This window comes from Pocillopora damicornis, chromosome 12 (genome assembly GCF_964200805.1).
Source record: "Pocillopora damicornis chromosome 12, jaPocDami1.2, whole genome shotgun sequence".
Taxonomy (NCBI): domain Eukaryota; kingdom Metazoa; phylum Cnidaria; class Anthozoa; order Scleractinia; family Pocilloporidae; genus Pocillopora; species Pocillopora damicornis.
In genome coordinates, this window is record NC_142681.1 from 1,465,754 (window position 1) to 1,491,436 (window position 25,683).

A 25,683-nucleotide genomic window follows, 5' to 3' on the forward strand; every position below is an offset into this window, starting at 1 on the left:
TCGCCTTTGTTTATCCCGAGTTCAACATCTACCTGATGAAAGATGAATGCATATTAAATATATATTGAATAATACGTGTGACCCATTTTCATATGCACTTCTCCTGTTATATGTCTTTTCTGGATGACATATAGAAAACTAGTTTTTTTTTGTCGGACAAAACCGCATTTCAAAGAAGTTACTTTAGATCGGTCAAAACATGATTCTCAAGTGTAGTTGGCACAACCTCGACCTTTGCCGTGGGAAAGGGAACTGATTTAGGAGAAATTCTATTTTAACGAGTTTTACTTGACAAAAGCATCGAGAAAGTTTTCTTTCATAATATGTATAACGTAGACCTCGTAGGGTAACCCGAGTCCTATTGTTTGTTCGCGCAAAGTACCTTGTACAGTACTGAATGCTTAAATAAATTAATAAATTTCTGATAGGACACAGAATTTAGTGAAGAATTTTCATCCTCTCGGCAATGAAAACCTTTTGCAAGTCAAGAGATCCTCCCTTCCCAAATTATTGTTCCACTCCACCCCGAAATAACCGTTGGTTAAAATCATTATTGGTAAAAAGTTTCAGCACATTTATTCTAAATATCGATCCTGCGCCTCTTAAATAATAGCTATAAGAATAAAAATTGTTTTATTACCTTCCTTCAAATGTTTCTAGGAACAAATACTCCACGACAACAATTTACATGCGATGCACGTGTCGGCGACCATTACCTCAACGTGGAAGTCTTGTTTGCCACCAGATGATGACCCTGCTTTTTATTCTTCGAAGCTTGACCGTATAAACCACTGATAACAATGGCAACGTTGACTTTAAAACTCTTTTCCATCGAAACTGCAGAACGTTGTTGGTTTCGAAGATAGCTTCTTGAACGTTCCGTTTGGGTGTTGCATTGGAAAATTGAATATTCATGTTGGAATTTGCAATTCAAATAATTTTCTCGGCTTTAGGTGGAAGCATTATGAAACGAAAAAAAACATTCTTTTGCGAAGAGCCGCCTAGTCAAAAGGCCATTTCAATGTAAACTGCGCCTTAAAATGTCTGTTTTAATTGACATATTCCTGTTTACACGCTTACGATCATTCTTTGACTCCTTCTCCTCGTAAAATCACGTTTATACCGACGGTCAGGACAGGAAAAAGGAAAATTAGCAAGAAACAATAACAAAAGTGGCCCTGAAAATAATAATTTAGCTACAACAGAACGAGAAATGCAAGAAAAGGAACTTTCAATTTTCAATTTTATTTTTCTATCATAGTAATACTTGAAAAATATCCATTTTGTTTTTCTTCTAGAAATTATCAATTCAAAACAATGTTCACTTGATTCTTTTAACTCCTTTACTCAGTGATCTTGTGATCTTAAAATACTCCTTACTCTTCGCAGTCTTTTACTATTTTCCTTGAAAAGACTTCTTTTAAAGTTAATTCTTTACTTCTTCCCACATGCATAATGGAATCATTACACAGGGAATGGACAAAGTCTTAATATATCAACTGTCATGGGGTAAAAGATCCGTAAAAGGCAGATGCAAAGAGATGCTTGTTACGATTAATTTCGTTACGTTAAAAACATTAACAATCTCGATTGCTCAAAAGCCAAGCATAAATATATGATCCAAGAGAGCTTCAAATTCGTTTCAATTCATCGTGGAAACAACTTGAATTAAAAAATATTTGCAACCTATAAGTCAAATCGTAGAAAATTTTTTCCACACTGATGCATGGGCATGTCTTTATGGCATAATATCCAAGGCAAGAAGGTGCAGTTAGTCCACAAAAGAAACAGAATGTAGTTATTGTCTTTTCTTTCAAATGTCTTTCGTGGTTCTTAGCGCAAAAACAACCGAATACGTAGCTTCCGGTTCACTTGTAATTGAATTCTTCTTATGAGTTGATGACGAGATTTTTTTTCCCGGTTTCAGACTTGCCTTTAAACAGTATTAGGTGATATCCGTCAGAGGGTCTTCACGACAGTTGATAGCATATAACAACTTCTCAGTCATAATTTCCTGGGTCGAGTACTGCGGCAGTTTCACCATGAACATACAAGTTTCAACCCGTATGTACCGCGCGTCTGAAGGACCTGAAATGTGATATAACCCGGAATTTTTTGTTTTTGTCACCAAAACAAAAAAGCAAAAAAAAAGCTATACCCTACGCTTGATGTACGAAGAAACCTCGCTCCAACTGTAGCCTTGGTCGCACAAACTTAAAAACAAAGACCTTACAATTATAACAGTTGTTCCCCTGTAAGGTACCCCTACTTCGAAAAGTCCCCTCTCCCCACCCCACAACAAGTTTAGCTCGAATCATATACTCGGACCAATACGTCTTTCACCAGCCCAGGTCCTCTTCAAAAGCTCTATAACTTGGAATATATATAATTGCCTCCCTTATCTGACATAAAAATGCCGTTTGATATTCCACACCTCTCTTTCAGAGCTGATGGTAGTCAGAAAAGTTACTATATGCTACTACAATTAACTATATGCTGGCCTCTGGGCCAAAACCCGGCGGGGGCAGTTATTCCTTAACAATAAATTAATATCGACAATTAAAAAAAAAAAATAAAATAAAAAAAGGTGGAAATTCCGCGAGTCACCGTAAAATAATTTTGTTATCCAATCACAGGGACAAAATCTTTTACAAAACTTGCACCTCACCTCTCCCGTCTGGGGGACCAATTTTCATGGGGTATGGTGGGACATGTACATCAGCTGTGTTAGGATTGCCATCCTGACAAGTGCATCGGCTTGGTAATCTTTCCTGATTACATGCAAACTTCACAAATTTTCGCAGCTGATCCTGAAAGCGAGGAAGGGAGCAAAGTTATATGAACTGTTCTGAGATGACCGCGGTCTACGTGACAACACTCTTAACGCCATCTCATGGTTGTCCTTCTGTTCTGCTTTTATAGTTGTTTGACTTTTTTGTTTCTTGGCTAAACGAGGTTGGAAAAAGAGGGACTTGAGTTTGGCTTCTTTCATTTGAAACATTTTTCTCACAAAAAGACCAGAATCATTTTTGCCAAGCGTCTCTCTACTTCTCCTTCTCAAGGGTTATCACGAAGCAGACATATAACAGTCAGAAGATATTCGCCCTTACGCGTTAAAAAAGTATACGCACTAATAGCATATTTCATGTCATAATTCCCAAAATTCACCAACAAGTAACCTCTCTTGACAATTTTGACATGTCCTCATGTAATCTCGTGGTCAAAGGAGAAATGATGACGTAAATACCAATTCTCTAACTTTCAAGTAAACGTGAAGCAGCTAATAGAGATTTACTAATCAGAGCTTGAAAGTTTGAGGGTTGAATCACAAACCTGAGAAAAACTTTCCATTGTGTTCCAAAAGTATTCAATGTGCACATCAGTATCTTTTACTCCTGCTACATAGCAAGTGTGCGCCTAACAAAAAAGAAAAGGGAAAAAAGACAAATTCGTTAGTCCACGATCTCGTTCCTTACAACCACGTAGGCGGCGCCTTAATCTATTGCATGCATTTTTTCATCAATCAAGTTCTGAGTGGTTCCTCATAATGTTAACCTTTTTTTCTGATAGGCTGTGTTGATAATTTTGTATCGGTTTACGACTGGCAATCAAAAGGCACACTTCCAATTTCTCTAGTAAAGGTTAGTAAGTTTATAGACCCATGAGGCGTCAAGAAACATCGTAATACTCACAAAAAAAGGCTCGTGAAAGGCAAGAAAATCACAAGCGAAACCCTCGAATTCCACTTCGTTACTGTACTCAAGTATTAGTGCGATTATTAATCATATAAAATGATGAAATAGAGTGACAAACCTTGAGAAATCCTAGGTCAAGAGAGGGTTGCCCACACGTTCGAATCTCCATGTCCAGTGGAGTCATGACTGTAAGTACATGCAGAGGGACTACTGAAGACAAACCACACCGAACAGCCGCCATACGGGACTCACATCGCAGCTCCTTCAGTCGTAAATCCCTAATTGCTTGTACGTATGATTTGTGATTCTCCCATCTACAAGAGAAAAAGAAAAATTTTTTGCCAACGCCAACGAATAAGAGAGGGTGCGGATTTTAAGGTTATCTTATCCACAAAAAAAAAAATTATTGTGTAATTAAACTTCATAGTCTACAAAAGCTCAATCTATTAAAAACTCATCCATTATTCGTTATCTAATGAACACTACTTGTAAGAAAGACGTGACAGATTCTTATCGATTGATTCACTGAAGTATTCAGTCTACACTGAACTTTGTTTGGTTACACAGAATACATATCCCCACAGTGCATCTTTTACTTACGTAACGGCTACATCAGCTCCATTTTCACACAGTTCTACTTCTTCGCCGTCAAGGGAGGTGTAAACAAATCGGTATGGGCACAGATCAGCTTCAAAACACAACGTTTGAAATTCCTCTGCGCTTTCCACCTTAAACACAATAAATATAAGTCACACATACCATCCGAGGTCGCCTGTATCCTTTTAAATACATTGATTTTGACGTTAAACAGTTTTTAACAGCTGAAAATGTTTTATTAGAAAGGATGTAACATGGAAAGGGTATCATCAAGCACTTCCATTCAAATAGCGCAAAACTAAGTCTGATCTTGTTAAAGTGTCCTTTACTCCAATAAAAAAAACGTATATCAGTACATGAAAATGGATTTTAAATCAAGAGTAGAAACAACCAGAAGCAGACATTTGCCGTAGGCGTCTTGCACAAGTTATGTATCGCTAGAGTTCAAGAGAAATTTTCTACAAAAAGCGACAACTACAACGACAATAACAACTCAAGATAGACAACCTGTAAGGGTGGGGCGGACAAGGAAGAACCAGTGCGTCAATGTAGCATGCTACCTCAGTCTTCGTCAGGGATAAACAATAAATCGTTGGGTGCCCGAAAGACTCTAGCCTAAGACCTACAACAGGAGAACTCTTCCTACTGCCCTTAGTAAAGAGGGTGAGCCCTCTACCGGCAAAATACTAACTCGGGAAAACGGATGTTTGAATAACAACCCACCCAAGAAGTTAACGTTACCTCCGAAAATCGTCGCAAGTAGTTGTAAGTGAGAATATCAGTTTCTCTGAGGTCGTCCTGCGGGTCCAACGGGAGGTTCAACAAGCTTTTCCAGAAGCAAGGCAACAGATCCAGAGCGAGTGGAATATCAGCTCTCTGTGCAATTCCCAGCAGCTGTGTGGAAAAAGTGAATTTCACGTAACTCCTTCTAATAGTATCAAGACGTTATCCAGACGAGGGTAGATAAACCAATCGGCTGGCGAGTGTTATATTACTATTATACAAATTTATCTCATTTACTGGTACAAGGGCACTTATAGCACAGCAAAAAGATAGGCTAAAAATTAAATTAGCGAACTTTCAGGAGAAGCTCTGGAGCGCTTTAAGGTGCGGAAACACAGTCATGAAAATTGGATATAAACGTAAAACAGAGCAAACTGCGAAAGTTTCTCGCAACAAGTGGCTTAGGACTTCCATGTTCAAGATAAAATGCCGGTTTTGTTAAAGAAGAGAGGTTCTCTTAACTGAATGCACAAGTAAAAAATGTATGTACAGTTGAACTTCACCTGTCCGAAGAAGATGAGCAATTCCTCCTCCGCATATGTCATAGGACCCGGCTTCAAAATAAACTTTCCCTATGATAAGCACAAAAAAAATTTCAAGTTTCACAGCCTTTATATACTTAGTTACTGTGTCATATGACTGAGGCAAGAAGAAAGGGGTGTAACGGATGGAAGTGAAACGCACGGTAAAGCCTTGAATTTTCTAGCTAACTGGTTCCTTCATCAAGTCCTCTTAGTGGAGTCCCTCGTGTGCTGATTTTAGTAATTTTTGTCAATACTTCAGAGGACGCACCTTGTTCTTGTTAGCAGCAGAGCTAGGGCATGGCACTAAAAGCCCCACATGGTTACCCTGGAGTTCACGCGCCATCAGCCACATAAAGTGACGGAAGGAACCACCTAGAAAAAGACACAAGAAAGATGTAAAACCCAGTGGCATGCAATCAGAAGGTCAGTCAGAGTAGTAATCACCACCCAAGTAAGCATCTATAGTTTTCACATGGGAAATTGTGCATATCTGAACCCAGGCTAATGAACAAGATGTATGAAAAAATAAGTCACATCGCGCTGAGAAATATTTCGTTAGCATTACCTGACCCCAGGACCTGCTCTCCCTGGAGTACAACTTTCAGAGGGAAGACTGGGTCTCCACCGGTGGCGACCTTGACTCTGAGTCCACTGGAAGTAACTGCAGTAATGTTATGAGCGGCCTGACAGAACTGCGGCCCAGCTGAAGACACCTTATCCACTGAAGCGAAAAGCAGAGTAAAATTAACAATATATATGGGTCAAATAGACTCTGTATATCATTAGAAAAAGTGTTGGAGGTGGCCGCATTGCATAATAAGTCATTCGTGAGAATTCTTGAAAAACTGTTCGACTGATATCAACGCTCAGTGCCATCAGGAACCCTGCAGAATCGCAGGGAGAGGGGGAGGGGGGGGACGGACAACCATCATTCAGCATGCTCCACCTGGCTTGAAAATTTGCGGCATGAAACAGGAAGTAGATAACCCAACATTTATTCGTTTTTTTTTTTTACGTTTTGCGCCTGTAAAACTTACAAACTGCGCCAAAAACCAGTGTTATGTGCAACGCGCCACTATCAAGTGTTAAAAAGGGGCGGTTGAACTAAAAGTTGGGATGTACACTTGGCAAGTTCACTTATCAAGGAAACATTGTACAATGTTAAGAAAGAAAGTTAGTCTACACAAAAATTATCAAAGGAGCCTTCTTAATAGTTCTCGTGCAACTCAAGTAACAACCTAATGCTATGGCAAAGGAACAAACCTTCTAAGGACTGCAGTGGATCTATAGAGACTTCGGGCGGCGGATCATCGGCCTCGCGATGGGCAGTGTGGTTAAGCACGTGATTCAACAACGCTACCTTGGTGTGATAAAAAAGGAGCCCGCGGGCATCTCTCAGAAGGGCAGCGGTGCTAAGGTTGAACGTCTCAGCGGCTCTAAAGTCGGTCACAGGTAACAGTAGGCGTTCTACGTCTGCGTTTAATGACTTGAGGAACGCAAAACGACTTCTCAGGCTTCTTAAAGACACACCTAGAACACAGTGGGAAAAACCTCAATTCTTCAACTGCTAATACTCGATTCGTATTTCTCACTTCCGATCACTAGGCTTTTCCTTGCAAATCGGTCAAGAGAATTAAGATAACACCATCAAGCTGACATGTGTTTCTGTTCTTTTTCAATGATCACATTATAATAAAATTGCCCCTGGTGTGTCTGGAAAACACTATAAACCTGGCTGCATCTGTCGCACGTTAACCAACTTTTGACGAGGATTATAACATTTTTTAATAGAGGAAGATAACGCAGAGATAACAAAATCTGTAAAAAATTTTAAAAAATTAAAAAAAAAACAAACAAACAACACCTTACACACATTACACACCCTGTAACTGACGGAAATCTTCGCTTGTCAGGTCCACCTCAGAGAGAAGGAGTTCATCCGGCATCAGACGGGACGGAGTGGTAGACCATGCCCGACACAGGGTATCCACATACAGGACAAGGGCGTGGTCACGAGCCACAGGCCAGTTAGCATGATCTGATTCCATCTCAGACGGAAGAAAGTAAGTGCACCTAACAATAAACATGGTGCTAGCATTTAGATCATGTAATAACTCCACAGAATCATTCAAACCCATAGCACTGCTATCTAACACTGTAAATGAAGCAATGGACCACAGCACAAGCCTTCTGTGTTACACAAATGGTATGAGGTTTCTGTAATGCTTTTGAAAAGATCCTTCAAACAACTTAAACATTTTCGTTCTATTTTAAATTAAGTGCGTGAAAGTACAAAATTTTCTGAAAAAGGCAGTAGATTCAGTCCTTGCTATCTCTGGTCCTATAGAGTTTGTTGCAGTATCATTTGTGCTGGTTGGGCAAATGCCCTTTACGTGCCTGCTACCTCTAGAGACAATTGAATTTGTTACTATGGTACAGTAACATAAATCCAAACTTAAGCACTGGGGTCGTAAGTCCAAGGTCGAGAGTCAGTCGTTTGCTTCTGACTTCCCATACGTGATTAAATAGTCAGTTCTCCTTATGACCTTAACATTTCAGTTAGCAAAACAGGTAGGGAGAATTACTAAGCAATCAGCTAAGGGTGTTCCACTCATGCCATAACAGCGAAAAGCAAGAACAGTTAATCAGACTTTACCTTTTGAACTGCAGATCATAACCACAGGCAATAAGCCCTTTCCATATCGATCGAACATCTTGACTGCCACGAGACAGCGCCCAGTTATGAAAGCCATCAAGTCCAAGCACTCTTTCATCGGTTCCTTCAACAGGGCTTCCGTAATTCCTTAGGATCTGGGTCACAAGTTGTGTGGTTGATTCTTTAGCGTGACGCACGGCGTTGAAAAATGATAACAGCAAGTTTCCGGGTTTAACCCTACAAATTTGATCGTTTGTCAGCAGTACTTTTGTTATGGAGGCAAAGTTGCTCTGGTTGGACTGCGTCTTGCTCTGCACACCATTACTACTGAGTGAATCTGTATCTCGGCGCGGAATTTCCTGTGACCTTGAGTCTGTCTCGACTTGACCTTGAGATTCAGTATCCTCTGCCTTGTTTGTGCTGCCTTCACTAACGGTATCAGCTTTCTGTAGTTCCACAGCAGCAGTTTGCAGAGCTGTGTCAGTTACACTGTCCACACTCGTGGATCTAGCCTCTGCGGCATTTGACGAATCATCTCTAGAAACGAGAGCACAGCTCGAGAAAATTTCTGCCAGAGCTGTCTTCGCCGATTCAGAGAGCAATTTGGCTGTAGCATCGGTATACAACCTAGCGTTTAAAAACTCATCAAAAACCGAAAAAGCGGCGAGCTCGTTAGTTCCTTCCATAAGTAGTTCAGAGTTGACCTTAGCCACACCAACGGTGGAGTCTGTCGATGACGGATCCTTTAACGTCTTACTAGACATTAAGGTTTGATACACTAGCTCAAGTTGACTTGAACTCTTCAACTCCACCACAGCATAACCTAGTATCTTGTCGGGCTTTTCTCTCTGGGCACTGGGTAGAAGTTCCGTCACTGACTTTAGCCTGGAATCCACCTCTTCACTTTCCTTCTTCTTGCCTGGCTCCTCTGTTTTACTGCGCGACTCGACCACTGGAATGTAAAGTACGCTCTCGTAAATGCCTCCACTTGGTCTGCAAGCTTTCTTAATGGCCTCCACAGCTTCTCTCTTACTCAAGGAGGTAGAAATGTTGGTGATGATAAGAAGTCGTTGCAGCGCTGTACTTTTGGAAGCAATGACCGCAGCCAAACTATCAGAGAGTTGCGACGATCCCCTTGAATCTTTATGAATGAGATTTCTCAGCAGCAGTGTGGTGCCGACGACCTTATCAAACCAAGGCATGCTCTCTGTGGGAGACGTGACACCATGTCCAAAACCTCTTTTACGCCGACGAACACTACCGCGCCTTTCGCTCGCCTTAACCTTTGGAGAAGGAGGACCGGACGACGCCGCAGTCTCCGTAGCCGAAGGAGGATAAACAGCTTCCGCTTCAAAATTAAACATGTTGTCAACACTTTCTGGTGGAGCAGACCGCACTACATTGTCAGTCTCATCCAAAGAGACCGCAGCCTAAACAAAAACGAAAAAGGTAGGTTAGTGTTACCCCCATTTCTTCTCCAAGTCTTCCAAGTTTTCTTAGATCATCCTTTACTTCGTTACAAAAAGCAAATAGAGCATGAAAATAAAAAGCCTCCCTCACCAAACATGGATTTTTGCATCAAGAGGATGGAACAGATATTTTTATGGCGCGCTTTTGGCCAAATCGGTTGCAGTAGACATTCGTGTTTGGTACAATCGACTTCCGGTTGAATGTAAGCTGATTGCTTGACAGTTCAACAGCCACAGATTCGAAATCCTTACGCTTTGCCTTTCTTTAGTCGGGTGTTTAGGACCCATTTGAGTAAGCGACGCTTTTCTCGCTTACGAAACAATTTTGAGTTTCTTTTAATCCCTCTCTTTGGTACCAAACAAAGGAGTTTCTCGCAGCTCATGTCCACTCTTAAGTCAAACCTATCTAATACTACCCGGAGCCGGGTAAAATTTCAGACTAACCACTCTTCCCTGTCCTTTTGCTTACGTTAGGATACAGAGTACGAGGAGAGGTAGTTACTAGAAAAGCTGTACTCACTTGTAAAGCCTCGCGGACTTCCTTCAGGGACATACCTCTGCCCGATTTTCCTTGGCTTGATGATACTTCATTGGTTGCTGAAACCAACCCTAGAAGAGCCTGCAAGTAAGACGAGAACTCACTGTGTTCAAAGTTACAGTTGAGAATGAAATCCAGCGCTGCTGTGTTCGTAACCGAGAGTTCTTTTTCTAACAATTTCTGCAGCTCAACTCGCAAGGGACTCAATCGCGACAGGGCCAAGTCCAACGTGCTGCAATGGTCGGCACTGTGAGATTGGTTTCCCTGTGATTCCACCAGATGACAAGCTCTGATAAGCTGTGCCAGTAGGTGATAAATAATCTCCTTGACAACAACGGGCAAATCCGACTTCATAAGAAACGAACTGAGAATGTCAATCAAGTTGTAAACAATAGTCCTCTGATTCAAACTTATCCGGCTGCTTACATCTTCGACGCCACTAGTACTTTTGTTCTTCGAATTTCTGAAACCCTCCAAGGAATTTTCCAGGTAAAATGAAATAAAGACTTCAATAAAAACAAGTGACATAAAGAACTCCGCAGGAAAGGCGTTTAAATGGAGCATGAGTCCTTCCGTAGCGGAGCTGAAGAAGCGAACGTCAAGACGATTGCATGGAAGAATCACATCTGGAAACAGGTGGGCTCCCGCTGATGCTGAGCTGTTTGGTTCGGCTGTGTTGGGATACTGAACAACTTTGTACCGAGCTACTTGGCCATTCTTATTGACTTTCTGGTTTCCATGATAACATGAAATTGACACACATGGTGATTTGGGGTTTGACAAGCACCTGAAACAAATAAATAAATTGGTCAATACATAGTTAAATCCAGCGACAAAAAATAGCTTCGCATCATATCTTTCTGTAAGGAGCTATTGAGTGCAAAATCTGTCAGTGTATACGGGGTCAGTTAGGATGTACGCCCCTTCTATCCTATTCTATTCTTGCCCCAAACGCTCGTGTTCCAACTTTTTGCCCCGCACTCTTAAGAAATAGGGTAACGAAACGATAGTACTTGATTACGATTAATCACGCTAGGCTTAGTCGCTTGCACATGCTGTTGATTGGCAATAATTAGATAGTGTTGAGGATAACCCAGACCAGCTTTTGTATTGTCTCGTGAAACCATAAGCACATACACACCCTGCATTTAGACATCCGGGATCTTCTCTGCACGAAACCACTGTCACCGCTGCGCCTGGGAAGTACACCTCTTCGTCCTCTTTTCCAGCTGCGACCGACATTTCCCGGTGGTGGCCGCCCAAGGGGGGATCTTTCAGCACCTCACAAACAGTACTTACCATCCTAAGGACATTTTCTTCGTCCTGATCGGCTGCCAAAGACAGCAACTTACGAAACTCGGAAATTAACTTCGCAGGTTCACTGAAGAAGATAGTGCTTGGTTGCAAGGTGTTGGCCGTGAGGCAGTGACGGGGGCCTGGGGCTGAGTGAGGTGACGTCATGATAATAGAGCCATCGGACTGAGGCACAGCCAATAATTGGGCAGTGAGAGCTTGGAGGAGCGATAAAACATCTAGAAATTGACAACATGGAGGTCAATAATCTTCATACCAAGAAGGATGGGCCTTGTCATACATTGACTACATCAAAAGGGGTAAGTTCCAGTAAGGGTGTTCCACGATAATAGTAAACTATGAGGCCGCTTTGTCCAAGACAGAGAGTGAATTGATTTAAATTCGGAGTGATGAACATGAATGGAGGAAATGGCATACGTGCAAAGATAAAGATCAGTTAGAAACAAGCTTCCTTACGCAGGCAAAGCTGGTAAAGTATTTTACATATAGTTTAACTTAATATCAAAATAGCTGTAAGTTGGCCTCTTAACAACTTGGGCAAAATAATATGAAGTAAACGAGGCGCACGTGTCAAATAAACAAGATATCGAAAGAAAACGCAGACATGCTTAAGATTTCCACCGACATAGACAACAGAACTTACTGTTTTCATCAATGGAACTGAGTTGAAAAAAACGGATAAACGAAGAACCCTGAGGGCCAACAAATGGTATCCACCCTACCCAACTCCACCACAGGTTTACCTGAAATTTGGTTATGACTCTCTGCCAGCTTTGCAAGCAACCTGGCATGCGCCTCTCTACAGTACATCCGGGTCATACAAGCCTCATTTCGGAGCAGCTCACAATAAAGATCAGCGCGGGTGCGGTCTTCGCTGCACAATGCCAACGACGACGAACGTGCCAGACCAGCGGTCGGCCGCTCAAGAGTACAGATAGGATACCAGAATCTCATAAGTATTCCCTCTTCTCTGTTGTACGTCTCTACTTCTGCTAATCCTTGAGGCTGCATAAAGAAAACGAGCCATTACAACGTTTAAAACAACTTTCTTTATTCGTTACCCATATTGTACCTTCTTTCTAATCTTTTTACACACACGACGTTTCCAGCTCAGAGTCAAAACAGGGTGAACGAGTCAGTGCTATAACCCCAACAGCTACTACTCTCTAGTGACGTTTAATAGTCAAAATGAAAATGAAGAGAAGAGAAGGTGATCCAAGTTCCATAAAGGAGAAATACGGAAAGGAAAACGGAACACAAGAGTCAGTCAAGCCTGGTCCAGAAATTTTGTTGGAAGAAAATATGAGAAAATGGGTCCCCGAAGATGCAAGGAGAGGATTGGCTGACTTGGCTTGGAACAAAAAGGCTTTACACGTCGATCTTTTCAAGCCACTCGCCTTCTATGGACTGCTGTTTGAAAAAAATGCTTCAAGAAAAATAAGTAAAGTAATAAGGATTTAAACTTCCACCGTATTTATTACGTAACCACAAAGTCTTAGGCCCTAAAGACAAGTACAAATGCAAGCTATTTTCTTGTATGTCTTCTGTGCTACATATTGTTAGAGTCAACAGCGCTGAAAGCGTGGTGTGTGGTGTTAGATGTTAAATCTAAGCTTAATTGTGGAATAAAGCTAAATGCATGTTACAGATACTTACCTTGTCAACACTCTTCACCACCCCTGTAAGTCCGAATGTCTTCTTCATATCCGGGACAGCAAAGCCAGGTACACAGGCGGCCTGGTTCAGAGCAGGGCTATTAATGATTACAGCCTGACCTGGCCTCAGTCCACCCGCGCTCACCTTGTTAACGTCGGCCTTAACATCATCAAGCGTGGGAAATTGAAGGATTGGAGGGATACCGCCATTATCTTCGTACAAATCAGCTACTGTTGCTATGGCGATCTCTGTCATTCCTAGGAAAAAGAAACCAGAATTATTGAATACGCAAGTGGCACGTAGACTTGAAAAAAGGTTGCGTTGGGCAGAAGCAGGCGAAACATTCGGTCAGGTGGTGCTGCAGTGTCCTCAAAATGATTATTAACAACAGTTCAACAAAATTAACTAATTCACGTTAATATGACGAGATGCAAAACAGGTCTACAAAAGTGTGCGAACTATCATACACCATGATACCTGCAAGTAGAGCTCCCTTAATTTGCTCAAGCCCCGATTGGCGGTCAGCGTTTGAACGAAATCGTCTCCTGATGATGGGGAAAACCTTGTCCTCCCACGCTTTCACCAACAAGCGAGAGGGATCTACCGGTGGGGCTTCTCCCCACTGGCTGTTGCTCTCTTCACTCGCGCGGAGAGGTGTTACTGGTCCTACATCCGTCATTCTGTTGTAACTACTTGTCAGTTTGTACTGAAGGCAGGCCAGTGGGTCGTATTCTGTGATTGTTAAGAGGTACAATTTGAATCAATCTTTGAAGTGTTCCTGAATTACTATCTATTTTGAATGTTAAGATATTCATTGAAACGTACTAACAGGATTCGATTGAAGTAACGGAACTGGGACTTCACGCAAACACGTTTATTTTAGTTTGACATTTTTGAATAAGCTTGATGAAAGGATGTCGTTAGGTAACCATTAATTATCTGTATTGTCTTTATTCAGTTTTTTGATATCGTCATCGTCACCTTTAACACGTAACCGTTTTTGTTATGGTCACTTTCGTCATAATATTGATGTCGTCACGGTTGTCATCATCATCATCATCACCGTTCCTTTCGTCGTCATCGTCGTCGTCATTGTTAACGTCTCGTCATTGTCATCGTCGTAGTCATAGTCTACATCAATATCACGGTGTTAATTCTGGCTGAGACTAAACCAGTTCAAGTAATAGACGTTTGACTACTGACAGTGTAGCATTGTTTAACGATGCAACTACGCGCACGCTGAGTAACAGCTTTAGCAAACTTTGAAGGTGACTGCACTTGCCTGTCATGTATACTTGGGCGCTACACAAAAACCGAGAAATGTCACCTCCACTAACCATTAACTAACCTTTAGCTGAGTCTTTCGGGATATCTAATGGTGCAGGTGTAGGTGGCGAGGGTTTACAAACTTTAGGAGGCTTTTGTCCTTTTATCTCCTCATCCTGGTCAGGTTCGAGAGCAAACGGAAGCTCAGTGAATCCCTGTCTGACGTCCACTAACGAGTCACTCCACAAGTCGGCCGCCAAACGGTGTTTGGAACCCTCTTCGTAGAGGAACGACCGAGAACCGAAGTTCACACGAACACGTACATTCTATGGGAATGGAGAGTAAAGTTAGACAATATGTATGACCCAGGGTAATGGTTGGAACCGATCAGTAGAGGAATAGATTCGATTAAAAATACAACAAAAACCTGTCAGGATGAATCTTTTATTCTTTCCTAAAATTACTCCATGTGATTCTCGAGTTTCCACTTAAGCTGGAGTTATGCCTCGACAATTGTCCCTTGACCTGATGGTTGCTCACTGCGGAAATCAACCGGTGACGAATGAAATGTATTCCGAAATTCAAGTTTCGCTCCATGCAAATGTTATAAAAATAGGCCATTTTTTCAAAAAGAGAATTAGCTAACATCAGTATGCACATTCTCCATACTGTTCTCTATACATTTCCCAAGGTGCAGACAGGGAGAACTTGCTAAACAATGAAGAACTTCCTCAGTTAGTGATCATTTCTCTTATTCTTGTGACCTTGACAAGTGACTCAGGGCTGATAATATAAGGAGAACTTAGATGCTGGTTCTAGACACCTTTTACGTCCCAAGATCTGATCGTTAAGTCTCTCCTCTAGCTGCTACACATCTTGTAAATTAGGTACTAGAATTTGTTGTCGGATCAAGATAACAACCTCTACATTGATAGATGTGAGTATTCTCGTTATATTATCATTAAACCCTTCAACTCCCAGAAGTGATTGACTTACAACTTCTCCCCACGATATCCAAACATTATCCAACAAACAGGTAATGAGAATAATCAAACTTATCAGGAGGAAGTTTTTATCCTGATCTAACACCAAATTCTCGTAACTAATTCACAAGGAAGTTCGTGGCTTCTAGAGAGGAGAATTAACAAGCAGATCTTGGGAGTTAGATGGTCAAAGGGTTACGGTGTGTTACCTTCTTCTGAATGTGAAGTACAGGCCACAGACCAGTCTGCACCCCGTCTACGCCTTCTGCCAACCGTTCGCCATTGCAAGTGAAATACACCATTCCCCGATCGGCCTGATCTTCAGCTCTTTTATATCCGCACCCAATGACGTCTCTTTCTTTCATCACGATATTTAGCGAGACAGTTTTCCATTGAAGGAGCCCACCTGTTCTGTAGAGCACTGCACGGCCATTGCTGTTAATATTCAAAACCATGAGACGACATTAAGTTCTTGCAAGTATGTTTGATTAAAGAAAAAACATAACTGAAAAAAAACAAAAAAGCAAAAAAAAAAAACAGAAGCCAAACCCACAGGTAACAGCACCCCACGAGACGTAAAAGTAACTCAAATAGAGCAAACCTGTGTAGGAGGCAAGAGCCCACGGGGTTTACCCAGCCACTAGCAGGCTGATCTGTCTTAGGAGCAAATCCCACGGAAATACAAGGACCCGGTTCCGGTTCTTCCTTGTCCCCTAGGGAGCACAGTTCGATTTCCCAGTAAAAGGATGGTGCCTAAAAAAAAAAAAGCTGTAGTTAGCCAAGCGGTTCAACAACACTACTGACGAAAAACGAGAAAATATTCCATTTCCATTTCCACTGAACAGTGATGTTCCACTCTGCTCTTCTATAGTGCACAGAACTTCACGAGTACTAAGTGTACCTAAGTAGGTTAACAACTATACTGCGCACGTAGAATTTCATCGTTTGAAATTCGTTCACTCGAGAGGCTCGTGATAATAAGGACATGCGTGGAAAAGAAGATGGCCTCAACGTAGAAGTCAAGGATCACCACGAAGTAATACCATAACCAAACTAATCCAAATGACCAATCACTACAAAAGCACACTGGATATTATAGACAAGCAATTGAAAATAACTTTACATACCATTTGAGGTAACGGAGAACTTGCATAAACAAACAACCCCCTCGGAAGTCCGGAACCTGCCGTAGGGTCATCCATGAAGTGAACACAGGTGTGTCCCTCGGTAAAAACGCATCCCCGCACGGGAGGGAAGACCTGACTTCCGTCGAGCACTATCTTTTTTTCGATCTTGGTTACTTTCTTGGGTGGCTCTGGTTTGACGAAGTCTTTGAAGAGTTTTCGCAGCTGCTGGCAGTGTTTCTGTATTACAGGCAGTCTTAAGCCTGGATCGCACTCTCCTGATAATCTAGAGATGAGCTCGAAAGACGGGTTTGATAAAATGGCCGTGATAAATGATGAGTCATGCATCTGGGCAGATAGCACCATACTTGCTCTGAAAAGTGAAAGATCGAGAGGCAGTAATCAATAAGGAAACACTAAAAAGAACGTGTCAAGTTTTTGACAGAGTAAAATCATTCAATAATTGGTCATTATCTCACAAATAAGAGTAAGAAATTGGTTTTGTACGCACGAGTGACCAATCTAATGGCGACTTTAGGAACTTTAATCACTGTTACATGGCGGGAAAACAATTAAAAGTTGTGACGCACGCAGCACACCATAGCGGAAAAGAAAATTGTAAATAACATCTTTGGCACACGCGTTACATTATATCAGGAATGTAAGACGGGCAGGCATGTTAAGACAGGAAAATTGTTTCATACAGCTGAATGCATAGAGGATCACACAATAAACAGTGACTTACACGAGCAATTGAAAGCATCATAAACACGAAATGAAGAAGTCAACTTCACTGACCTTGTTTTCATTTCCGCCAGAATTCTTGCTGCGGGTGAGGGAGGAACAACTTTCTCATTTTTGTCTGCCTCCAAAAGCTGATCAAAAGTTATTTCTTTCGAATTTAAAATAGTAAGCAAAGCAGCGACAGTTTGTTGTTCCATGGACAACTCGGTAAGATACACAACCTAGACGGAGAGGAACTTTTTAGTTAAAAAGAGCATGCGGATCAAAAAGAGCGTTAAACTTTTGATAACTTTGAATAAAAGCTGCGCAGTAAAAATTACAAAACTCTATCAAATCGATTTGAATTGAGGTCTCTTGAGGCAAAAAACTTAAATTGCTTCGAAGGCCTTAAAGAACGGAGATATACCTGAGCGTTGGCAACTTCGAGCCTCGCCAGTGGTATCTCCTGTACCCTATCGCTGTAGCTTTCCCCTCCCTTGTCCAGAAGTACCGTAGCCACGCCCTGTCTCTCGGACACACTGACAACTTCTCCAGTTGTACGTACCATGTCTTCTCCGGTGATCTGCAAGAAAGAAAGAGCAAGTAAATTTTATGCCCAAAGCATCGATAAGAAGTCAAATTATAATAAGGTCATTCGTAATAAAAATTGCTTGGGCTACCAGGGAGGCTGATGATAGTTCAGTGTTATCCAATTTGTACTCCTTCGTGGACAGAATCACTGTGAGAATTATCAAGAACGTAGCACAACGTCCCAGGCCCAAGTTCAAACCTGACGGACCTTTAGAGTCCAGTGCGTTTACTTTTAGGCTATCGCGACTCTAACTCTTTAGCACCAGCGGGAGACAATTTTAATACACTTCTGCAAAAAGCTTGAAATCACATAACAGCATAATCCAGCCTCCTAATTTTGTGTTATCTTTTATTGATGTCTCATTCAAATGAGATAAACTAGTAATATCATAACCCTTTCACCTTCAAATCCCAGATTGATACAGTATCCAGTAAACAGGTGCTATCCTAATAAGACGCAAACTTCTCACGTTTAACTTTGATCGAAATGTGAAAAAGGTAGAGGGGAAAGTTACGACTCCGAGCTTAATTCTTTACCAGAACTGTGCAACCTGGGTGGATACTTTGGCCAAAACCACCCACAGCACAGAGAGACGCCATAATGCTCCTAGCTTTGAAAATCCACTCTTGTTCATGACCAGTCTTCTCATCATCTTCGGAATCCAGTTCTTTGAGAGCCGTTTGGGGCCCGTCTGATGAGATCCTTCCTTCCGCTTCCAGGGTCCTAACCAAGTCGGGCACATAATTAAGCGCCTCGCACAACACATCTCGCACAGAAGAGGCCCATATCTTAGCGGTCTCAGAGGTAGAATGCGTTAAGAACCCGTGCAACAAAGAGATCACTTCAGAAGCCATGGTGTGAGCTACTTGACCACTGATGAATGGACGGCTGGTTTCGGTTCTGTAAAAAAAAAACTCTGAGTTAAAAAGACAAAGTCATTGGGAGATAAAAAGAAGCCAATTACAAAAAAATGATTTTTTTTTTTGGCAAAACCCAACCATTAGTGGAAAAGCATACATATAAATATTGGGAGATAAGACATTAACAATGTATGGGAGGAAAATTGAAAAGGACGGACTTCCCCTTCGGCGTTGATGTGCAAGTGCTACCAGTGCGACCGAGAAAGGATGCGCAATGCAACACAATGGAATTACTTTAACAGTTAATAAACGCTTTTTCTGACAGTAAAACGACCTCGAAATTCTTCTTACTTCTTACTGCATTCCGCCATGCCTCTCTTTAAGATAAGATTTGTTAACGAGAGAGTTGGCAAGTAATGACTCCTGAACTGCTGAGTAAATCAGACGAACCTTGACAGACGGCTGTTCCTGGCTTTACAGACTCTCTCTGGGTCTCCGGATCCCACTAAAGGTATTCCTTGTCCTCCATCTCCTTCTGCCAAGGCAGCAGGGCCTATACTGACCACAAGTCCTTTCTGAGCCCATTCAGCCGCCTTCTTTAAACACTCTGACAAAGTGTCGGTGAGAAGAACACCTTGTCCGTACTCGGTCAGCTCTTGGTCAAGCTTGACCGCGCGTTCCAACTCCGAACCGTGTCCAACAACAAAGAAAAAGCCCATACTGATCATACTGAGTGAGAAAATACAAATGTTGTTAGACTAGCGATCTAGTTAGTAACACTCTTCCAAAGTCAGTCAGTTGCATCAGTACATTTCCATTCAAATCCTAGATTTCTTTCGACACTTAAATCAAAGTTGTTTTTACACTGTACCTGAGAACCTTCCGAACAATTTCATGAGCCGGTTGATCATCTCGTTTATGTACATACACACACATGCTGTCTTCATCTTTGTGTGCGATCTCACTGTCGTCATATTCATCCACTTCTTCTTCCTGATCTTCCTCCCTTTCCGGACTCAGTGAAGGCAGCAAAAAGTCACCCAGCTTAGCAAGAAACAGTTTAGCTACTCTAACCACTGAGCTCCCTTCAAGGCTCTTTTCATGTTTCTCTCCAAAATATAGCTTGGCTGAGGAGGGTAACTCTACTTCCTCGCAGCTCTTGGCGCTCATCAATGGTAAGGCCAAGCAGCAGAGTTTGAGCACAATAAGTATTAGTTTAGGAGGCGCTTCGCGATCCAGTAGTAGCGATAGGAGGGTGGAGATGGTGCGTGGCTCACGAAGAATCCCGTCTCCTAGTTTGCTCCTAATTTCCAGAAGAAAACAAACATTGAGTAATCTTAATCACTCTGTGATACTCCAGTCAGCTTAATCCTTTAGGTGCCACGATGAGAATGGAGATTCTCCCCTCAACCAGCTCTACAGTTCCTTGTAAATTAGTTCAGAGAATCTGTTGTCATTTCAAGAGAACACCCTTTTGAAGATATCTTGGTGTATTCACACTACTTGTTCGCTGAGTAATATATTAATATCGGAAGATGTAACGTGTGAATCGCTCCTGAGAGTTGAATAGGTTTTAAGATGTGAGTTTGTCATTTCGGTACTTTCACACGAAATTGCGCATGCCCAATCTTTTATAGTATTGCATTTGATTAGCTAAGGAGGCAGAACATAACCTGCGATAAAATTATTTTCCTTCAGACGCTCCCTCCGGAAAAGGAGTGCGTGATCGTAGGGAAAGTAGCGCGAGTTTTGAGACCACCCGTCAAACGTAGTAAACAAAAACCATCACAATACCGGATTACACTGACAATACTCGACTGAAATTTGCTGTAACCTCAGATATTGAGTAATTAACCGAGTAATCAACTGACCTGCTAATTCCGTGTAACAATTCCATGACGTACTGCAGAGCGTCTCTAGAAGAGACACCGTCCTTACGGCCCTCCTCAAATACACAACTGAGGTAGTTCGACAACAGACTGGACACTTGATGGGCTAAGCCAGACCACTCAATAGCACCAAGGCAGAAATCTAAACAGAAAAATAGAAACCATTGTGCAGTTTCACACAAAATTTGCAGTTGATTGACAAGACATGGGTGGTTTAACCTTCTCTCCATCACTTACAACTGGGTTTTACTTTCCTTGTGAAAGTTCATACCAACTGATGTTACCGAAAATTTCTTATCTGATCTTATACAACGTACTTTCAGCAAAGTTGGCATTGCCTCGCGATAAGTGTTGAAGCCAGGAGGTCACCCTCATTGTTCTTCAAGTGAAGCAGAGGGGAGTAGGAGAGGGAGGTTACGCATGATGAATGACGAGTCCAAAAGATGGATGTCAAGGAAACTAAAACCATCAGAGGCCAATTTGCAACATAAGCGAAGATTAACTTCTTACCTTTACCATTCTCCCACTGAACTATCCGATCCAAAAGCACTTGAAAGCCAGCCCAAGCCATAGCTGATAAATTCAATGCTGTGTCAGTCTTTTTGCTTCTGATAGAACACAGTTTATCCAACAGATACACTAAACCACTCCTCATTACACAGCGCTCTTCGTGCCATGAGAACGGACAGACAGAGAGCACTAATGCGCTGTCACGATACACTTCTGGCTCAGAGGACGCCCTCTGGACAACGGCTTGGACTGCAGCAGAGAACATGTCGCGAACCTCTCGCACAATGCCTCCGCATTTAAGCTCCTCAGGCCTGAAACAAAAATTGACACACGGATGCTTGAGGATGCGCACTTCTAAGGCATGGTTTATCTAGATAAATTTTAACAACTTTGAGTGCAGCAAGGGGGTTTGCAGTGTTAGAATGGGCAGATCTTGTTTTCTTTTAACACATGCGAAGCTACGCAGAAAAGATGACCCCCTGAAATGATAATAAAGTACGGCACAAACTGATGGCAAGGACCGTACAAAATTACTGCTGTGTATCACATAAAAGACGGCTGAACAACCTTTCTTTCCGGTACCATGACATAATCGCACAAAATAACTTTGCAAAATCTATCTTTCTGCCCATTACGACTTTTAAATTCGGCGATTCAGTATCTTCGTTCTTGATTTGTACATTCTGCGCAAAATAAAGTCTACATCTGGTTTGCACAAAGTTAGGTTGTTACACCTACAAAACTCATGGCATGGTTTTCGATTGAAGGCCACTTAGCCATGTCACGAACCATGTTTCAAGACTCACTAAGCACCCACTGAGTTAGTGAATACTTTCTACAGCGCGCTTTACCAGGGAAATATATCAATGCTCACCTTGGTCCTTGAGCAAGAATGGAAGCCACAGCAGTCATCACATAAGGCAAATGCAAACCAAGTCGGGAGCAAACTGTAACCAGCTCTATCATACACTGGAGAGCGTGCACTCGGTCCAACCCTCGCTCATTCCGGACTCGAGCTGCAGCGAGGAAACTGGAACAAGTCACCTGACGAAGAGTAAGGAAATAAGTTTCGCAAATACCACAAAAAAATTGAAATCAGCAGAGCTTATTGATAGACTTGGCTTACTCTGTCGGCAGGGATCAATAAACTATTACCTTTTTTCGGGGTATGGAAACTCTCAACGTCCATCATTACCCGATCATAAACGCTCGCGTAGGAATCAACGTATTGTTCACGCAATTTCCAGTTTACAATCGAAAGTAATTCGGACTGCATTGAGCTCACTTTACTGTACACTGTGATCAGTTTGACTCGAAGAGCTTCCCCCCACATCAAGAAGTTTGCTTGTTTTACTTTTAAGTTCTCTTTGCCCCCTTGAAACATTATTCTTCGCTCTGATAGACCGATGCGATTGATATGGTTTTGGTTTTCAATACTCAAAAGAAATACCCTTTGCCTTTTACAACAGTTTATCAACGAATGCAGTAAACTCGGCCTTCACAAGAAATTCCCCTACTTACAGCTTTGTCTGGATTGCTGCCAATAAAAGTGAAAATCTCGGCCACAGTCGAAACAAAAGTTCTTGCATCAGAATCCGTCTGATTTTCAGATGAAACCCGACTGTGCTTCTTTTGAACGTTCGTTCTCCAGCGCTGCAATCTACGTATGTCATGTATGCCTTCCTGAAGTGACGTAGATTGATCCAGGGTGGATGGTGCTGAAAATGAGCGACTGAGAAGCGGCGAAGAAGGAGCAAGGTTCTCGTCCTTGGAGGTAACTAATAACAAAACATAAATACCGATGAGAGTTAAGAACAGAGACGATTAAAACGGTTGACAAACGTACCTTGTTTCGATTGTTGACCGTGATCCGGTGCAAAGCTACAGTGCGATATAGTTCTCTCTGGAACAGGTTTCTTCCGGCTCGCTTCAATAGTCACATTACAAAGAAGCTCTGCACACTCCATAATAGAAAATAGAAACTTCTTGGTGACTGGCATCACATTCAGACCGTTTTTAGCCTGTTGGGGTTCTGCTCTTGCTTCTGTATCCAGCCGCTCTCTGAGAAGAGAGAAACACAAAACAACAGTGAAGAGTTAAGCACCCAGGGTTCCTGCCAACACGGTGACCCGACAGGGGAACATCATTGGGTCGCATTTCCCCAAACAAGAATAAGCCTATACACCCTTGCACAGGCATTCGTATTATCCAAATTGTTCTCTTTAAATTTCCTCTAGTTCAGACAAGGAGAATTTGTTTGAAAATCAGTAGCTTCCTAAAGTGGTGATCATTTCAGTTATTTTCATGACAGTTGTATTTAATCAATGGGTGGTACTGTAAGGATAAGTTAAAAACCAGTTACTCTAAAGGGTGAAAGGGTCAAAAGACTACGTTGAAGACGTTGGGGGTTAGAATTAGTATTCGATCGATGTTACGAATTGTTTCAGGTCTAAATGAAAGTCTTATCAAGGCACAACGCTATAAAACTTCACTTAGATCCTGGGTTGCTTTGGCACACTTCGTAGGCCTGACAGCCAACTAAGACAACTGTCAGGTGCGAGAAGCATGCTCTGGTGCTTATCCGTTTCTTGTAGGACAGAGGCGGAGGTCCCTTCACTTCTCAGTGTAGGGACCTGTTAGAAATCCTATCGATCCTCTTTAATTTTCTCTTTATCTTTGAAATCCAAAACAGGAATATCAAAATTTCTATCTTGATCATATTCTTCTACTCACATCAGTTTGCCCACCGATTTTTCTTGCTCTATGGGATCAAACTCAACATTTTTCAGTGAACACAGTAACTCAAGCTCCTTACTCTTGGCCTGTGAAACAAAATGAGAAATACGCCTCACTTAAAAACAGTACATCGACTACTTTATCGATTGAAAGTAGGCCATCACGCTTCTCTGAGAATTTTAAATAACTTTGCTAAAAGAGGCGCCTTCGCTTTGACAAATCAAAAGTGAGATACACCGAGCATGATACCTCTTGCAGGTGGAATTCATCGAAGAAGGCAGCACTCGGCTGCAGGATTCCACTACGTACATCTTCCATCTCGTGAGCCCACTTCTGCTCCATCTCCGCCATAGTCTGTAGCTGTCTGATCAGACCGTTCAGCCGATTGTACACCTCCCGCATCACGTCACATAGGTAACTGTACTCCTCACCATCTGTCTCCGTCGCCTGAAGAAGCTCCAGACCATTAACAGTCTTACTGAGTCCTAAATGGTTAATCGCACACCGAACCACTACTTCCTCGATGGCTTCTGGTAGTATGGCTTGCTGTAGGCTGGGGCGGAGAGTGGGGGCCAGAATACCTTAATAGAGGATAAGAAAAACAATTATTTGCTTAAAGTGACACTTGATCTTCGCTCTGCAACGTTCCGAGTTCTCTTTTTAACTCATTTCCGGCCCTTTTCTTTTGGCTTTGGAGAATATCGGATGCGTGCTTAAGGCAAGACATTAAAACCTCCTGGACTTAAAGCCTACATCACATATTTGAAAAGTTGCTTGAATATATCAATTTCCCGACGAAATTGAGTAACAAACAAATATCGCAATAAGACAAGGAAAAATGTCTTGAAATAAAGCGAAATTGTTTCGTTCCAAAATCCGTTATTCCTTATGACTCTTACCTGAGGCAACTCTCAGACGTTTCAAAAGGTCTGGAGACAATTTAACGCTCGGCTTCGATGAAACACTTTCAAGACTAGAAGGAGAACTCTTCTCTGATTCAACTGTAATGGCTGTACCACACGTTCCTGATGCTGTCGATGCGTCAGCTGAGGTTGGCCACACACACCTGCAGGAAAGGCAGGAAAAAGCATTCAAGTATATCAAGAGGTCCTATTACATCTAAGCCGTATGGGGCTAACAAGGTTAATGTTAAGCTTCCCTTTGAGCTCCTCTAGGGTACCTCCTAATTCTCAAAGTCCTGGTAGACCTTCAAGTTTACAAGGGGTATCACGGTTACCCAGGGCTACAAGGTTGGTGTCAAATCTCCTAACTCCTGTTTAACCTCGGCTATCAAGCTCCAGGTGTAACTCCACGTTTTTGGGGAACAGGGGGCCAGGTGCCACAGTTAGTGGGGTGTAACAAAGTTGGTGTCAAATCAAACACGATTTCGCAGATTGGGCCGCTCCAATCAACACAAAACAGAGAAGTATGCCGTATTTGCATGTCAAGTAATACATCGAATCACTTTCAAACAGACCTACATCACTTATCGGTTTTCTCGAAACGATTCTCAAATCATTCTCACAACTAGGTTACACGACATCAACACGGAGTATAGTATATCTGGAGGAGTCCTCTCACCTTTGTAACAATTTAGAATCGAGTAAATGTTGGCAAGCATCTTCGGCTTCCGTATTTGCTGGGCCCTGGTACCTAACCTTCAGCAGACTATGGGTGAGTAATGAGAGGCTTAGGTACAGGTCGTCAAAGAACAACAGCGTGGAAGGTTCTTCCTTATACTCCTGAAAAGAAAAGGGCATTGATGTGG

The 25,683-nt window shown here is 42.1% G+C and overlaps 1 protein-coding gene across 1 annotated transcript in view; it reads right to left on the reverse strand.

Moving 5' to 3' along the window:
- Positions 1-1,242: 1,242 nt before the first annotated feature.
- The window catches only part of LOC113676698 (putative E3 ubiquitin-protein ligase HECTD4), a 34,459-nt gene continuing 10,018 nt past the window's right edge, over positions 1,243-25,683 (reverse strand). Inside the window, exons 15-49 of the mRNA XM_089190576.1 lie at positions 25,497-25,657; positions 24,815-24,981; positions 24,165-24,496; positions 23,913-24,001; positions 23,026-23,240; positions 22,701-22,957; positions 22,054-22,223; positions 21,180-21,490; positions 20,652-20,811; positions 19,652-20,083; positions 19,231-19,509; positions 18,457-18,820; positions 17,756-17,911; positions 17,404-17,570; positions 16,609-16,978; positions 16,083-16,234; positions 15,691-15,916; positions 14,581-14,824; positions 13,710-13,964; positions 13,233-13,489; positions 12,320-12,581; positions 11,404-11,794; positions 10,245-11,049; positions 8,256-9,685; positions 7,482-7,672; positions 6,863-7,129; positions 6,165-6,320; positions 5,868-5,971; positions 5,579-5,647; positions 5,034-5,186; positions 4,296-4,423; positions 3,814-4,009; positions 3,334-3,417; positions 2,669-2,810; positions 1,243-2,088 (exon numbers count right to left, since the gene is read on the reverse strand). Of these exons, the coding sequence (XP_089046702.1) occupies positions 1,946-2,088; positions 2,669-2,810; positions 3,334-3,417; positions 3,814-4,009; positions 4,296-4,423; positions 5,034-5,186; positions 5,579-5,647; positions 5,868-5,971; positions 6,165-6,320; positions 6,863-7,129; positions 7,482-7,672; positions 8,256-9,685; positions 10,245-11,049; positions 11,404-11,794; positions 12,320-12,581; positions 13,233-13,489; positions 13,710-13,964; positions 14,581-14,824; positions 15,691-15,916; positions 16,083-16,234; positions 16,609-16,978; positions 17,404-17,570; positions 17,756-17,911; positions 18,457-18,820; positions 19,231-19,509; positions 19,652-20,083; positions 20,652-20,811; positions 21,180-21,490; positions 22,054-22,223; positions 22,701-22,957; positions 23,026-23,240; positions 23,913-24,001; positions 24,165-24,496; positions 24,815-24,981; positions 25,497-25,657 (9,285 nt within the window). The 3' untranslated portion in view covers positions 1,243-1,945. The remainder of the gene's footprint in view (positions 2,089-2,668; positions 2,811-3,333; positions 3,418-3,813; positions 4,010-4,295; positions 4,424-5,033; positions 5,187-5,578; positions 5,648-5,867; positions 5,972-6,164; positions 6,321-6,862; positions 7,130-7,481; positions 7,673-8,255; positions 9,686-10,244; positions 11,050-11,403; positions 11,795-12,319; positions 12,582-13,232; positions 13,490-13,709; positions 13,965-14,580; positions 14,825-15,690; positions 15,917-16,082; positions 16,235-16,608; positions 16,979-17,403; positions 17,571-17,755; positions 17,912-18,456; positions 18,821-19,230; positions 19,510-19,651; positions 20,084-20,651; positions 20,812-21,179; positions 21,491-22,053; positions 22,224-22,700; positions 22,958-23,025; positions 23,241-23,912; positions 24,002-24,164; positions 24,497-24,814; positions 24,982-25,496; positions 25,658-25,683) is intronic.